Source organism: Cibotium barometz, chromosome 13 (genome assembly GCF_041138505.1).
Source record: "Cibotium barometz isolate CiBa-2024 chromosome 13, ASM4113850v1, whole genome shotgun sequence".
Taxonomy (NCBI): Eukaryota; Viridiplantae; Streptophyta; class Polypodiopsida; order Cyatheales; family Cibotiaceae; genus Cibotium; species Cibotium barometz.
The window spans coordinates 28,825,649-28,841,340 of NC_141058.1; the positions used below are offsets into that span (position 1 = coordinate 28,825,649).

The 15,692-nt window shown below is 48.0% G+C and overlaps 2 protein-coding genes across 3 annotated transcripts in view; one reads left to right on the forward strand and one right to left on the reverse strand.

The window, feature by feature from the left end:
• The window catches only part of LOC147632571 (protein CASP), a 30,847-nt gene extending 22,709 nt beyond the window's left edge, over positions 1-8,138 (reverse strand). Inside the window, exons 1-3 of the mRNA XM_086807362.1 lie at positions 7,534-8,138; positions 5,549-5,659; positions 5,272-5,450 (exon numbers count right to left, since the gene is read on the reverse strand). Of these exons, the coding sequence (XP_086663488.1) occupies positions 5,272-5,450; positions 5,549-5,659; positions 7,534-7,666 (423 nt within the window). The 5' untranslated portion in view covers positions 7,667-8,138. The remainder of the gene's footprint in view (positions 1-5,271; positions 5,451-5,548; positions 5,660-7,533) is intronic.
• A 52-nt stretch (positions 8,139-8,190) lies between these two features.
• LOC147632572 (uncharacterized) lies at positions 8,191-13,522 on the forward strand. 2 transcript variants are annotated; one of them, XM_086807363.1, is made up of 3 exons: positions 8,191-8,338; positions 13,031-13,095; positions 13,234-13,522. In XM_086807363.1, the coding sequence occupies exons 1-3, from the start codon at positions 8,191-8,193 to the stop codon at positions 13,300-13,302; spliced, it is 282 nt and encodes a 93-aa protein (XP_086663489.1). In that variant the 3' UTR covers positions 13,303-13,522. The 2 variants fall into 2 exon arrangements, with proteins under 2 accessions (XP_086663489.1, XP_086663490.1); XM_086807364.1 differs by having other exon boundaries at positions 13,031-13,164; positions 13,234-13,348.
• Positions 13,523-15,692: the final 2,170 nt, after the last annotated feature.

A 15,692-nucleotide genomic window follows, 5' to 3' on the forward strand; every position in this document is an offset into this window, starting at 1 on the left:
CTCTGGCCCATGAATGGTCACCTGGCTGCCCCCCATCCTGTCCTCTGCATCCTCCAGCATGTTGCAATCCCCTCCTAGGCACCAGTGGTCTGCCAAGGGGAGGGACTGCCTAATGGTGCTCCAGAACTCGGCTCGCCCGGGCGCCCCGTTAGGGGCGTAGAAGTTGAGGAAGCCAATGCGATCTTCCCCAACCCGAAGGATGATCCACTGCGCTCGACCCTGAACCAGGGTGCCAGAGTCCACAACCTCGGATAGAAGCTGCTCGCTGACTGAGATGCATACTCCGCCTTGGTTCCCCTGGGGGCCATATGTCGGGGACCAAAAGGTGTGACTCCTGCCTGGCAAGATCTTCCCGCAGGTGCGGGTACGCCCGGCAGAAAGGTGGTGCTCCTGGATGAAGAGGATATCTATGGGTCCTCCAACGAGAGCCCTCTGGATCTCCTGGCGAAGTCTGCCCCGACCAATGTAGCAGCGATGTCCACCGAGACCCTGGATGTTCCATGAGAGGATCCTCATGGATGAGCTGTGGCAAGTGAAGCAGCCGCCACTGGCTCACCCCTCTCAGCCGGCCCAGATGATTTGCCCTCCACTCTGTGAGTCTTGGGCGCCGGCTTGGAGGGAGAATAGTCATTGTATGTCCGGGTGCGGAGTCTCTCCAGAAAGAGGGTGACCTGTGTCTGTGTCCAGCCCCACTCCGCCTTCGCCCTGTCCAGAGCATAGGCGTGAGACCAATCCTCAGCATATAAATATCGAAAGGTAGGCTGCACCCTCGGGGCGGCATGGAGGAGAATCAGTAGCACCGCCTCAACTGATGTGTGGACCGGATCCACCCACCAATCTCCTATACCAAACAGGCTCATGCGGGCTGAGTGTAGTCGGGTCTGCAATAAGTCCGTGAGCCCCAAGTCACTGAAGTGGTGAGAAAACTCCAGTATCTGGTCACGCAGAACTTCCTCTACAGAGTTGCAATCCCATGCTGTGTCTGGGGCAACGCTGAGAGGAAAGGAGAAGGCCACCATGCTGCTCACCACTGAAGGAGAACGAGAGGGATGGCACACCACGCAAACTCGCAAGGGCGCGACCAGTGTCTCGAATGGGCCAGCATCCAGCTGGAGGCACCTGAAAAAATTGTAATGCACTGGTAGCCCCATCACTCGCGGGGGCCCCCCAGGGGAGGCTGGAGAGAACTCTGTGGCGGGCGAAGCTAGGATCGCCATCTCCACCGGCCCGGAGTGTCGGTGAAACAGCCGCTGGACTGAACTCTGGCCTACCCAGCTGCGCTGCCCCGGGGTAGTGGGTGGTCTGGCGAAGTATCCTGGAGAGGCCGAAGGAGGGATGGGGGCTCGCGGCGAGGAGGGGGGAGAGCGAGGGGAGGATGGAGAGGCATCTGCCAGAGGATAGGTGTAGGGGGGGCCGCCGGAGGAGGTGGGAGGGGGGGGGGGGCGGGGGGGGGGGAGAGGGGGGGGAGGAGAGAGTGCTCTCCGGGTGGGGGGGAGGGGAGCCGGGGGTCGCAGAGTGCGGCCGGGGATCCTCAGGAAACTGTTCCAGGGAGGGGGCGGGGTCCCCCGCGGGGGGAGGCGGGAGTGGGGTCTCCACGTGGGAGGCTCCACCATCGGCCTCAACAACGGGCACTGAGTCTGAATCCTCGTCCATCGGGGTGGGACCTGCAGGCCGCCTATCCCTGATTGGAGCATAAATGCGGGTAGGTGCCTGTACGCCAGCCGGAGTCGCCTGTCCACCAGCCTGTCCGCCAGCCTGTGCTGCCTGCTCTGGCGTCTGCGACGGTCCTTGCGGGCCGGGCGTTTCCGCCGGCGAACCTCCTGCCAGCCGCCAGCCTCCTGGGTCTGCGCGGCGTTCTCCGCCGGAGCCTGCTCGTCCGATGGTGGCGCCTGCTGTGGCGAGCCAGGGATGTCCGATCTCGGAGGTGGATGGCCACCTCTCGGGTCTCCTGCAAGGGGTCCAGAGGTAGCATAGCGTGAAGGATGAACCCCCTTGCGGGGACATGCGCGTGCGAGATGGCCCATCTCCCGACATGCGAAACACTAGCCGGGGAGGCCCGAATACTCCACGCGCTGTATCAGATGTCCTCCAGAAAGACAAGGGAGGAGGATCGTCTTCGGGAGGGACTCCGGTGACGGAACCACAACACGAATGGCCGGGAGTCCTGCTGCCCGAGCAACCACTGAGGCCGCGGTCTGTGGCACCTCCACCACTTGCCTGAAAGCCCTGCCTATGGACGGCAAGAGGGGCAAGTACTCCCTGCGGAGACCTGGAAAGCAGACGGTGATGGGGAATCCAGTCGCGCCTGCCAGTGGATCAGACGATGGGTCGAAACCGTGGGTCCATCGTGCCAAGAACGCCCGAGAGGAGCGTAGGGCAATGGGGCTCCGAGCCAGCACCCTCTGAGCTGCTGGTGGGGACTCGAACTCCACCTAGTAGTAGCCGCGGCCTAAAAAATCCACGCTGACGATTCTTGCAGTCTCGCCGATGAGGCTACCCTGCAGTAGGTCGCGTAGCTCTCTCCGCATTGGGCGGCTACCCACCACCTTGCAAACCAAGGAAGAGGCCTCCAAAGAAGAAACGGAGGACGCGAGAAGCTGCTGCTCTGCATCTGAGAAGTCTAGTCGAAGACCTGTATCGGTCGGGGCTGACGGAGAGGCTGCCATGGAGTCCTCCTGGGGGGAAAAGACCAGGTACTGGCTGAATCGACGAGACGAACCCAAGAAAAAACCTCTCCACTTCGCGGAAGTCGCCGAAAAGGAAAAAAAGGGGACGGGGGGCTGAGGTAGGGAGAAGGGAGAAGCAAGGACGGAGGGCTGAGAGGCCGACGACGCGAGGAGGGGGGGAAGAAAGGAAGGAGGCGGAAAAAAGGGGGGGAGGCGGAGTAAGGAGGGCGAGGGGGGGCTGCGCAGAGAAGGCGAAGGGGGGAAGAGGAGGGCGGCGCGGAAAAGGGAGGCAGGGAGGGCAAGCGGCGCAGGCGGGGGGCTGAGGGGGGCAGGCAGGATGAAAGCGGGGGAGGGGAGGGGCTGCGGGGACAGGCGGGTGAAGGAGAGGGGGGAGGAGGCGGCGGCGAGGACAGCGATGGGGGAGGCGCAGGGGGCAGCGGGCTCTTCCGAGCAGTCACACTAGGCTGGGGAACTTGTGCCTGAGCCTCCTATTCTTCTCGAGTAGAGGATAAAAGCTCCCCGTCTTCCAACTCCGACCGTGGAACACCAACCACAATGAAATCAGCCAAGTCAAAAGACTCCAAGACAAACTCCATCATTACCTTCCATATGCCAATTGTCGATCCATCGGGAATGTGGGGAGAGTAGGGATCTTCACGTGCTTCTCAGCCATCTCAAGCAAGTCTGTCATCTCAAGGGTTTACAAGGTCTTGTGAAGGGAGAGTGGGTGGGAAAAAAAATGAAGAGGCTGCAAATAGTATGCAAGGTGGCTGTCCAATAGTGATGGCCACGTTCTACTTGATCTCCAAGTCCCGAACAACCCAAGCAATCTCCAATCAACACCACAAATTAGCAAACCCTCAAGCTCCCACTATCTCCAAGCTTCAAGCCACCTGGGGCTCTAATACCATGTCAGAATGCACAGCAGAAATGAAAGACAACTGCTGTAGAGAGCAAAACGCAAGAGAGAGAGAGAGAGAGAAGATGTATAAACTCTGCTATATACAGTAGATCCGATACTCAATACAAAAGGTGTGGGGGGTAGGGCCATCTGGCATCTATATATATGGCCCTAGGTTGCTGGTTGGCCAACCCAAAACAGCAGCCCCAACTGCTCACGACCAAAAAATACCAGTTGGCCAGATAAAACACAGTTGGCCAACACTAAATGAAGTCAGGTAGCAAGACGTCCAATCGGCCAGCAAACAGATAGAGTCGGCTAGCACATGATAGCCCCCCACAACCCAAAAAAATGGAGAAAATACATGGAAAAATAGAGAAAAGTGGAAAAAAACCTAAATGGGCAGGTACACCCACAACAATGGCCCTAGTGTGTATGACTGTTAACAATTTCTTCAATTTCTCCACGGTTGTGGTTTCACAAAAAAAAAAGTGTTTTCCATGGTGGCAATAGAAGAGCCCGGGGGCGGGCGGCAGAAGGGGGGGGGGGGGGGGGGGGAAGAGTGGGAAAGGGGGCTATGCTAGCAGGGCAAGAGAAGAAGGCGCAGGGGGGGGCTGGGCAGCAAGGGAAGAAGACACAGGGGAGGTGGGGACAGGGCAGCAAGCGGCGGGTGGGGTGGGCAACGGGCGCCGCACGGCTCTCTCTCTCTCTCTCTCTCTCTCTCTCTCTCCCTCGGACAGAGCCTCTACACTCCAACGTGCCCGACGCCCTCGGCCCATCGGCCATGATCACCTCATCAGCTCTAGATCCATGACATGCTTCACCGCCATCAAGCTACCTTTCCACATGACATAGCTGAGGGAGACCTCTCGGTCATACTCATTAGCCCCATGCTTGATATTTTGGAGAGTGGTATACCATCTACTCGGAGCTGTTGTTGCTCTCATGCTTCTATGTTCTTAGTATTCCATGATGAGTTTCCATGGACAATTTTGTATCACCCCAATGAGATGTTTATGTTTTCTTTTTGCTTTATTTTCCATTCCATGATGAGATATGCCATGGACATTATTGTATCACTTTGGTCTCATAGGCCCATTGGGTCTTTAGTAGACACTTAATCTCTCTCTCTCTCTCTCTCTCTCTCTCTCTCTCTCTCTCTCTCTCGCTATCAGGTTGCTCCAACAGGATCTATACCTTGATGTAGAATTTTTTACAAAGTCCAATATAAATTTTCAATTAAGTATGTTTCATGCCATGCAACCAGGGTTGACTTCACATGAATATTGGCACAATGAGATCAAATGGTGTGGGCTTATAATCACTATGTTGATAAAATGTGTGCATGCTTGCGTGCAAGCATGTGCCTACATGTGTCAATGCTTTTTTTTTTTCACTATGTCAATGCTTTTTTGTTCTCAAACCACCTTGTATGAAAATGGTAGCATTCTTTTCGCACCTAGGATATTTTATAGCAAACATACCAAGTAGACAAATTTTGTTTGAAGAATTTCACTTCCTTAGAGAAAATCTCATAACAGTGTCTATGAGAGATACACTTGTAATCATTAAAAAATTATCACCTCCCATAAAGAAAAATGTGTATTTTTGTATGCCCTCTAAACAAGCAACCACATTTTGGTCATTACTATAGCCAAAACCCTACATCTAATGCCTTACTATGATTCTAATTTCATAACATACCGTGGCTGAAGCAAGTGCCGGTACTGGATCTGGGGCTTCATACAGCTTTTGATAAATATTCAAAAAAGCATTCTCTCCAAACTTGGCTCGTTTAGTCAAATTGTCTACTTCCTCTTGGTAGCCTTTGAGCAAAGACTGGAACAATTTCAGCTTATCATCAACAGAGGCCTTTTTGAAATCTGTATTATCAAAAACCATCACAAGAGAAACACCTATTTAATGATAAGCTCAAATACAAAACAGACAATTACTAAAAAGTGAAAGAAGGTGACCATACCCCGAGTGCTTTCGGCAAGTTTTCTTCGATTCTTAAGGCTTGACTCTTGATTTTCACCGATTCGTAATCCTTGCTCGTCAAGCTTGCTTCGCTCATTTTCAAGGTCAAAATCTGTGGTTAATCCAATGCATTATTAAAAAAAGGAACAAAATCGAATCACAAGTGTAGATCATCAACAATTGTCAAAGAGTTTGGCATAAGCAATTTAATTAACAGTTAATAACATGGATAAGAATCAATGAAACACCGTATTAATGATCACATTCACACAAAATACAGCACTGATCCAAACCCCCCACCCCCTTGCCCTCCTTCCCTCTTCCCTTGTCTCAAGAATACTTTCTTCCATAAATACAAGAATGGAAAGTACGACACAATAGCTGAAATTTCTCACTGTGTGCTGTGTGTGTTTCACAAGCCGCCTCATGGCATGGAGGACCTAGCTTAACCACCCATGCCTGGCCTACCAAGAAATCTCGAGCTGTGCTCTCAAATACTTATAAGAAGCCGTGTGACTTGCTACTCAGGTAACACATCCACTCCCACAAGACAACTAAGATATCCAATCGGGGTGCCCCTAGCAATCCACTCCTCCACACCTCGATCTAGTATCACCTTATGTAGTATCAGGGGCTTGCTCATCCAAAGCCACATGACTTTCTTCACTTGATTCGAGCACCCAAGGTTGAGCAATGTCTAAATTATGGATGTGAATCTCCTAAGGTTACTCTTTGTGCTTGCAACGTAAGCTGCAGTGTCATCCACAAACTTAAAAGTTTAGGAGCTCCTCTAGGCTCCTAATGGGAAGGTGCATAATGTGTAACCTTGTGTCCTGTATGACAAGAAAATCATTCCATGGCTTTCGCCACAAACAGGTATTAAGGGAGCCATGGTGCGCCATGCAAAAAATGAAGAAACTCACCTCTCACACCATGGATGAGGCTCTGGCTGGGGCCAGCTGAGTGAGGGTGAGCATTCTATTGCTTCCATAGTTTTAAAGAACAAATCATACTTTGAGTTTCTCACATACCATAGCTTTATTATTGTAGTACTACATGCAGATTATCTCAAGAAAGAGTCATGCATGCCAAGCGCTCTCTTTGTTTCACAAGTAAGGCTAGTGTGAATGGTAGGTGTTGTCATCAAGTAGAATTGGAGGATATCTCTTATGTGTTAAAGTAAACACCTGCATAAATTGTTTCCTTTTCACGAATCTCTCTTTTCAAGTGAACTGTACACAAGTAAATATTTCCATATCCTTGAATGGTTTTCTAGACATGCATTTTAGAACCCTTGACAGACATTAAGTCATTTCGATGCTGGTAACATGCTGTAGACCCAGGATTCATGAAACCACATCCAATACTTGGCGGACAAGAAAAGACCCTGTACGAGGCCCAGTCACAAGAGCCATGCAGAATTATGGAGAATACATCATCTAGACTCTCAAACTCCTTTATGATTCCATTAACGCAGACAAAAAATGAGTGTACAATGTTGAAAAGGAGTAACTAGCCATAGCTCAGTAGTGCTTCAAAACTTCTTGAGGTATGTGCTCTCTCTCTCTCTCTCTCTCTCTCTCTCAATACAAACAAATGCATTGATCTGATTGACATAACAAAAATGCAGGCTACTTTCAGAATGGATAACAAGTCTTTACTCACAATGCACCAGCATTTGGCTCTAGTATTGATCTGATTGACATAACAAAAATGCAGCCTACTTCCAGAATGGATTGCAAGCCTTTAGTCACAAGGCACCAGCATTTGGCTCTAGGATTTCATGGAAAAAGACAATTGAGCATCAAAGTAGATGCAACTTCTCAGCTCTGATATGCAGTAGCAGAGACGTGTAGCCGGACAGGAAGTTTCAGACAAAAACAGGCCGACGACCATACAGCTCGTGTGGAATAGGCCTCAGCAAGAAGCTTCTGCGTAACGGATGCGTTACAGAGCTATGGAGAGAGCAGGAATACTTGTGCGTACCTTTCCAGTAACTGAAAACCACAGCGATAGAGGAAGCAGGGCTGAATCCCAGAGCTCCAACCTTGGCTTTCTCCTTCTCCTTTTCCGTGTCTGCAGGTCCTTCCAAAGCTAGGGTTTCCTCAAAGGTCTCCATGCCGATGCCTTCAGGTCCGACAGACCATAAGAGAGAGAGAGAGAGAGAGAGAGAGAGAGAGAAGGTTTAGCAGGTTCCGAAAAAACAGATCACTGTTGCGATACGGTGCAGAGTTCTTAATGCAGTAGGGAAAAGAGAACAGGAGATCTTGCAGAGAAAATGGATTTTAGGGTTTCTTAAGATCCTGCATCAGAATAGGAGATCTTATGGGTTTTAGGGCATACAGAAGAGGTCTGAGTCGCCCATACATGTCAAAGAAAAATGGTCTTTCGGGCAAAGATAAGGGGAAATTTTTTAGCAGAAGAGTGGATGGCAGGGCAAGACAGCAGGAGATTAAGGGTTCTGATGAGGGCGGATTAGATGCAGATTTAGAGAACAGAAAGCGCGAGCGAGGTTGGGTTTTATAGAGAGCACGTTTGTACGTATATAAAAATGCAGTAAAGACTCGATAAAGACTCATTTATACGCATAGAGAACTCCAAACTCGTAAAAAGGGAGAGCTCGAGCTTGAGGGCAGGGCAGCTATGGCGCTCGGCATTATCGTGGGTATGGTGCGGGCGGGCCTGCGGCGCAAGCATCGCTCCAGTCTCGACATCCTCACCTCCAAAACAGGCCCTCGCAACTACTACAAGGGCAAGAACTGTCTCTCCACAGGTCGCCACACCAGCAAAGGTATGCCCTTCTCTGCTTCGCCTCTTGACTTACCTTAGTTCTCCAGGCATCGTGATTTTCCGTGATTGCCAGTCGTTTCAGAAGCTCTGCCTGCATCAGATTTTGCCTTACTTTCCGTGAGGTTCTCTGAGCAGTGCGTCGTTTTTACCCTAATTTTCAACCGGCTTCACTGCATTGATACCTAATTTTCAACAGGTTGCATAAGCACTGCATCATTTTTTGCCTAATTTTCAACAGGTTCGGTAAGTTCTGCATCGTTGTTTGCCTGTAAGCACTGCTTCAGTTTTCGCCCTAATTTCCTACAGGTTTCTTCTGGTTGCCCTGATTCGCCCTCAGGCTTTGTGAGAACTCCGTAACGTGAGCGCTGAATCATGTTTTGCCTCATTTTCAACAGGTTCATGACATCACTTCATGAGCACTGAATTCTGTTTCGCCGTGAACCCTAACAAGTCTTAGGTGTTTTGCCCTGGTCCCCAACAGGTCTCATGAGCACTAAATCTTGTCCAACATGTTTCATGAGCACTGCATCTTATTTTGGCCTAACCTCCAAAGGTTTCATGAGCTTGAATCTTCATTTTCCTTGTTTAAACAGGTTCCATGAGCACTGTGTCTTGTTTTGCTTTAATTCCAACAAGCATTGTGTCAAGTTTGCCCTACTTTTCAACAGGTTTCACAAGCACTGCATCTGTCAGAATACGCAGCGGAGATGATGACCAGATCTGGGAACACGAGCAAAACGCAATGCAGAAAATCACAGCACGAGAGAGAGAGAGAGAGATAGAGGCGTGTAACTCTACTCTATATACACAAAAGAATCCCAAAATTGGTACAACAATGACAAGGGGGCTGGGGGCCATTTTATATGGCCCCCCAACAGCAGTCGGCCTGCTGTAGGGCAGCCGACAGGACACAAAAGTCCCCACGACTGTAAAATACACAGTGGGCCAGCAGCAAAGGGGGTCGGCCAGCATCAGGGAAGTCCACGACTCATGCAAATCAGTCGGCCACCTCCAGAGTCTCCACAGATGCGGTCGGCCAGGTTCAAGGTCCTCCTGCCACTACAAGACTGCCTCCCATGCCACAGAAAAATAGGGAAAAATGGGGGAAAAATACGGAGAGTGGGGAAAAATGAGAAAACACCTAATAAGGGCAGGCCCCTGGTGTATAAAAATAGATAGGAGATGACTTCTAACACCCCCTCTCAGCTCCTGGCTGTGAAACCAACCACAGGGAACTGGGGTGCCGCCTGAGCAAATCCTGAGATAGTGACTTCGTGAAGAGGTCCACCGTACTGTCCTCCGTCGAACAGAACTCTAGCAAGATGTCATCAGCAAAATGATCTGTTCACGAACAAAGTGCCTCTGGATGACCATGGGTTCCTCCAATGGAAGCCCAATCCTGTAATGCAACCTTTGCAACCTCACCACCTCACAAGCAGCATCACAAGCAGCCCGGTACTCTGTCTCTGTCGTCGACAAGGCAAAAGATGACTGCCTCTTACTGCTCCTGGGCGTGAAGTAGATCTCCTCGTGTCCGGATCTCCTCCCCAAACTGAGTCACTCCCACCGTGGAGTCGGACTCCATCAATCAATCCCCCTCCTATGTAAAAGAGTCCATGATCCTTCGCATGCCGCAGAAACCACAGGATACGCAATCCTGCCTCCCAAAGAATCATCTGCAACCATGAGCTCAACAGCCTCATCAGGAAGCTCACGTCCAATCTGGTGTCCATCAACCAGATCAATGAACCATTTTGCTTCTGAGTCAAAGAGGCATCACACTGCTCACAAGGATCAACACCTGGTACGGTGCAAAGCCTAGTCCTGGAAACTTGCTGAAGACCACGCAAGGCCTTCTGAAACCTGTCAACCACCCCCTCTAAATCCGGAACCACAAAGCCTAGAGTATGCACCTCCTTCTGCAAGTAAGCCACCTGCCTGGCTTTTCGAAAGGTCCTCGTGGAAAGAACATCCTCATCTACAGGAGGTTCTTTGTCCCGAATACTACGAGACATCAGAGCATAAGTTACCTGTTCAGTTTCCTCTGACTGAACGAATACAAGAACTACCAACATCAGTACTGGAGAGTTCTTGCCAACTGCTGCCATCTACTTGCAAGCTATCCACCATCTGGTCCCGGAAAGCCTGCACCTGCAGCGTATCCACACTTAAGTGGCCATTACCAGACTACCACTCATCACAAACCTGACGACCTGGGAGAGAGAGTGCTGAAAGCTTGTAAACTCCATTCTCCACTCCACCTTCCCAAACCACCTGGCCTGTTGCTTTGTCCCGGAGAGCAACAAAATGCTCATCAAACTCCACCCGTATGCCAGTCTTGCAAACCTGATGCACTAACAACAGATGAAAACCAAGTGACGGAACATACAACACCGGGGAGGAATGCTTCCCCCCTATGCCATCGGGAACTATCTCCATCCTGCCCTCACTGTGAACTGGGATAGTGGATGTATCCCCAGTAAGAATGTGACCAGAATACTTGCAGAGATCCTGTAAATCTGAACGGGAAGGAGTCATGTGCCTGGAAGCACCACTGTCTAGAATCCACTCTCGAGTATCCGTTGCGGAGAATCCTCCAACCTCCTCCCTGCCTGAAGAAAATGAAACATCGGTGTCCATCACCCCCAGGTGCACAAAAGCCGGAGTTTTCATGATTGCTGCTGAGGAATCTTCACCCTTCTTGGTCTTCTGCTTGGGGCATTGCCTCCAATAGTGGCCTTTCTCGCCACAATCATTACAGGTCCTCTCTGCCCTTAGTTTCTCGCGGTCAGCGTCGGACTTCTTCTCAGAAGACTTCTCCGAGGAAGCCTTCCCTTTGCCCTTGTTACGGCCTTTCGACCGTTGGCCAATTAAGGCCTCCGAATCTCCACCCTGAGGAGGGTTCGTGAATCGTTCCTCTTGGTGCAAGACCATGGGCACAAGCTCCTCCCATGTGATGGTGCTGAGCTTGCCACTGGTAATCAAAGACGAGTAAAATGCTGAGTACTGAGAGGGCAAGTGTGACAGCAACGTTATGGCCATGTCCTCTGACGATATCTCCTTCCCAGCTTGAAGAACTTCCTGCTGAAGAGCCTGCAGCTTGTTAATATGCTCTCGCATCGTCAACAATGACTTTGCAGGGCTCATAACCCGCATCTGTACTTCCAAGGAAATCCTCTTCATGGGTTGTAAAGAGAGACCAAATGCTGCCATATACCTCTGGCCAGCGTCATATGCTTTACGTGATTGATTACCTGCGGTGTGCAGTTGAGAAAGATAAACAAACGGACCCTAGCGTTGACACGATCCCACATCTATGTCTGAGCCTCCTGGTCCTTTCGGATCGACGGTAACTCCCCTTCCTCTACTTCCGGCCGTGGAACCCCAACGACGACGACATCAGCGAGATCCTAAGACTCCAGAACAGATTCCATCATAACCTTCCATATGCCGTAGTTGCTCCCATCCAACTGACGATCCACCGGGAACGTGGGGAGTGTCGGGATCTTCACATGCCTCTCGGCCATCTCAAACAGATCTCCCATTGCGGGGATGTACTCTAAAAAGGGTGGGTGGGCGGGAACAAAGAAGAACTAACACCTGCAAGTGGCTGTCCCACAAATCAGCCCGCCGTCCTCTTGCTTCTCCTCTTCCCGAACAGTCCACCAATCAGCAACAGAACAGTCCCCCTCTTGCTCACACAAATCCCAAGAACTATCTAGGGCCTAGGCTTTGATACCATGTCAGAATACGCAGCCATCTGGCAACACGAGAGCAAAACGCAATGCAGAAAATCACAGCACAAGAGAGAGAGAGGTAGAGGCGTGTAACTCTGCTCTATATACACAAAAGAATCCCGGAATTGGTACAACAATGACAAGGGGGCTGGGGGCCATTTTATATGGCCCCCCAACAGCAGTCGGCCTGCTATAGGGCAGCCGATAGGACACAAAAATCCCCACGACTGTAAAATACACAGTCGGCCAGCAGCAAAGGGGGTCGGCCAGCATCAGGGAAGTCCACGACTCATGCAAATCAGTCGGCCACCTCCAGAGTCTCCACAGATGCAGTCGGCCAGGTTCAAGGTCCTCCTACCACTACAAGACTGCCTCCCAAGCCACAGAAAAATAGGGAAAAATGGGGGAAAAATACGGAGAGTGGGGAAAAATGAGAAAACACCTAATAAGGGCGGGCACACCCACAACAAAGGCCCTGGTGTATAAAAATAGACAAGAGATGACTTCTAACAGCATCATGCTTGCCCTAATGCTCCACACCTTCATATGCATTACTGTATGATGTTTGATTTGCCTTAATGCTCCACACCTTCATGCATTACTGCACGATGCTTGCTTTGCATCACTGCATCATGTTCGCCTTAATGCATGCAGTGTCCTCATCTGCACCACTGCATGACATCAGCATATGTTGTAACGTTCAGCACTTACATTGGCTGCATAAGTCCACCTGGATTTTATGTCCAGAACTTATTTAGCACTTCCTATCAGCTACAAAATTTCTGCCCAGGTGTTTTTACACCTCCAACAGCTGCATCACATCTCCCCTACTTCCCAACACTTTTTTCAGCCATAATGTGTCAACCATCCTATGCGTCAGCTCTTTCACATCATCTGCCCGTTGCATCCCTTGATACTCATGGCTGGATCTCCCTGTGTTTATATTTCTTTCACAGGAAAGTACATCTTGATTGCAGAGAAGCTTCCAAAATATGTTGTCCCTGATCTGACAGGATTCACGGTATGGCCTTCGAAAATGCCTCCCTTGGAATGTCAGGGTTGATATTTACATGGAATTTTGTTGACAAAGGTACATGTTGCAGTATTTTCTGCCGAACCTTGGACATGGCATCTCTCTTACCAAAATTCTATCTTGCAGCTTAAGCCTTACGTAGAACGGAGCACGCCTAAGGACATTCCAACCACTGGCCAAGAAGCCTCTTCTTGATTATCAGTAATGCTTCTTCTAATATCTAGGTTGGACTCCACGGAATGCTCTCTCTCTCTCTCTCTCTCTCTCTCTCTCTTTCTCTCTCTCTCACTTGCTTTAACAGAAAGCATTTCCTTATATATCAGGTTATAGTTTCTTTTCATAGAAAATTGTCTTTTAAAATGTATGGTGGACATCATTTTTGAAAGAATCAGTTTTCCTCTTGGAGGACTATGCATGGAAAGCTTCTGATTTGTGTAAACTCTCGATTTGATTAGACTTGAAATTAGGTAATTGCTGTAAGGTTGCAGAGCATGTGGTCAATGTTGTGCTTGATAAAGTGAAGCTATGTGAGTAGGCATGTCAACCTCATGATAGAACCTTCATTTTTATGCTTGAAACTCTAAACTTGACTTTTTATTGATGTATGTTATATCGAGAGTAAGATTATATTTTTCAAGGTTTAATCATAGTTTGAAAGATGCCTTATGATTAGTGTGCTGATAATAATGCAATTAAATGTCTTTGATTAACATGGAGGTGTAGCAAGAGTAGCATATGCATTTGGTCTTAAACATTGGGACAAACATGTAGCATGCAATTCTTGTTTCCCGATATATGAGTCGAGACTTGGCATCCATTATCTGAACGCACTCAAAACATGGCATTAAGAAATGATTTTGTATCAGAGTAGAGTTTTAGATGCATTGATTCTCATGTATTGGATGGCCTCTTGTCTACACTTGCATTAAGCGCATCAAGTAATTGAGAAAAATGTGTGAAGTGTCCAACATGTTTTTCTTATATTTTTCTATGCCTTAATGTTTCCACGAATGAGAATTGTAAGGGTACCATATTTGAGCAATAAGAAATTAGTCATGTTTATATTTGTTTGGAAGCCACCAAGGAAGTAGACATAGGGGAATTCTTAACATGTGTAGGACACCTTCACTATGACTACAAATCTAGTCATTACAAGCATCCTTGTTAGGAGTCAATCAAAAACATAAGAAGATGCTTAGTATTTCTAACAATTCTTTGAGCTTAAATGTTGAGATATCAAGCTTAACCAGTATGGATATGGATAATTGTTATGCACGTACGCCAGTGAGATTATGGTTCATATGTCACCAAAGGTTTATAAGTTGTCTAACAACCACTTTGGTTTGTTAGAGTTATGCAATAGCTATAGCGCAAGCTCATATAATCAAGGTTACACTATGGACCTTGTATATTTTAGTAATAGAGTACTTTATCTTATAGCATACACTCTTATATTTATGTTATGGTTGTAGAGATGTGAAAAAAATAGTGGAAAATTAACCATCCAACTCCCTTGTTTGCTCATCTATTCTTGTGTGTGTGTGTGAAGAAGAAAGCTTACAAGGAACTTAAGCTTATCCATTGCTTTGCTTTTTTCTTATAGTACTAGAGTGAGAGTTCGCATAATGAGCTTAGGATGCAAGTAAAGGGAGTGATACATGGTTCATCACTTTCTCTTTGATTTAGAAGCAAATGTGTGTAGGTATAGTATTTAGTTGTGTAATGCTTCTATGCATGTTTTGCATAGATTGTTATTCACAGTGGTTGTTTTGAAGTACCTACAAAGATATTGGGAGATCTGTATATGTATGGCAAAAATATGTATGTCAATGTGATTTGTTCACGTAAAATGGTAACATAATAAGTTTACAATATCGTTGTTAATTGTACACGTATTTGTCAAGTGGATAATTAGAGATTGCAAGATTGCTATGCGTACAAACGTAATTATAAGTTTTGTTTGGTTTATAAATTGCTGTATTTAGTATTACATTTTGTTTGGCCTACAAAATACCGTATTTGGTATTTTGAGATTGCGGCATTGCTATGGGTGCAAAAGTTACAAGTTTTGTTTAGCCTATAGAATGGTGTATAAAATACTATATTTGGTGCAGGTGAAAGTTATCACATATAGCAATATCTTATAATTTATCCCATATTGTCAACGATAAGATGAACATTGATTTACATGACTATCACCAAGCTATATTTGAGCTATTCGGTTAGATTGTGTCAATTAATGTAGGCCTTGAGGAAGTCACATTTAGATGCGGCTAGGAGGATACTCAGGTACGTAAAGTCTACAATATGTGAGTTTTTAATGAGGCTAGTACAAGTACATGGGTACAGATTGGGTTGGTAAGGTCTTAGGCTGGAGATCTACTTGCAGAAGCAGAAGTAACTGTTGACTATTGTTTTATCAAAGTATAGAAGCTGAGTATAGGGGTGCTGTTATTTACGGCAACATGTGAGGTATTGCAAAAACATATATGGATGAGCCTATGGATAAAATAATTTTCATTCATGCTGACAACATGGGCAATATACAATTGGCCAATAACCCAATGTATCATGCTAGGACAAAG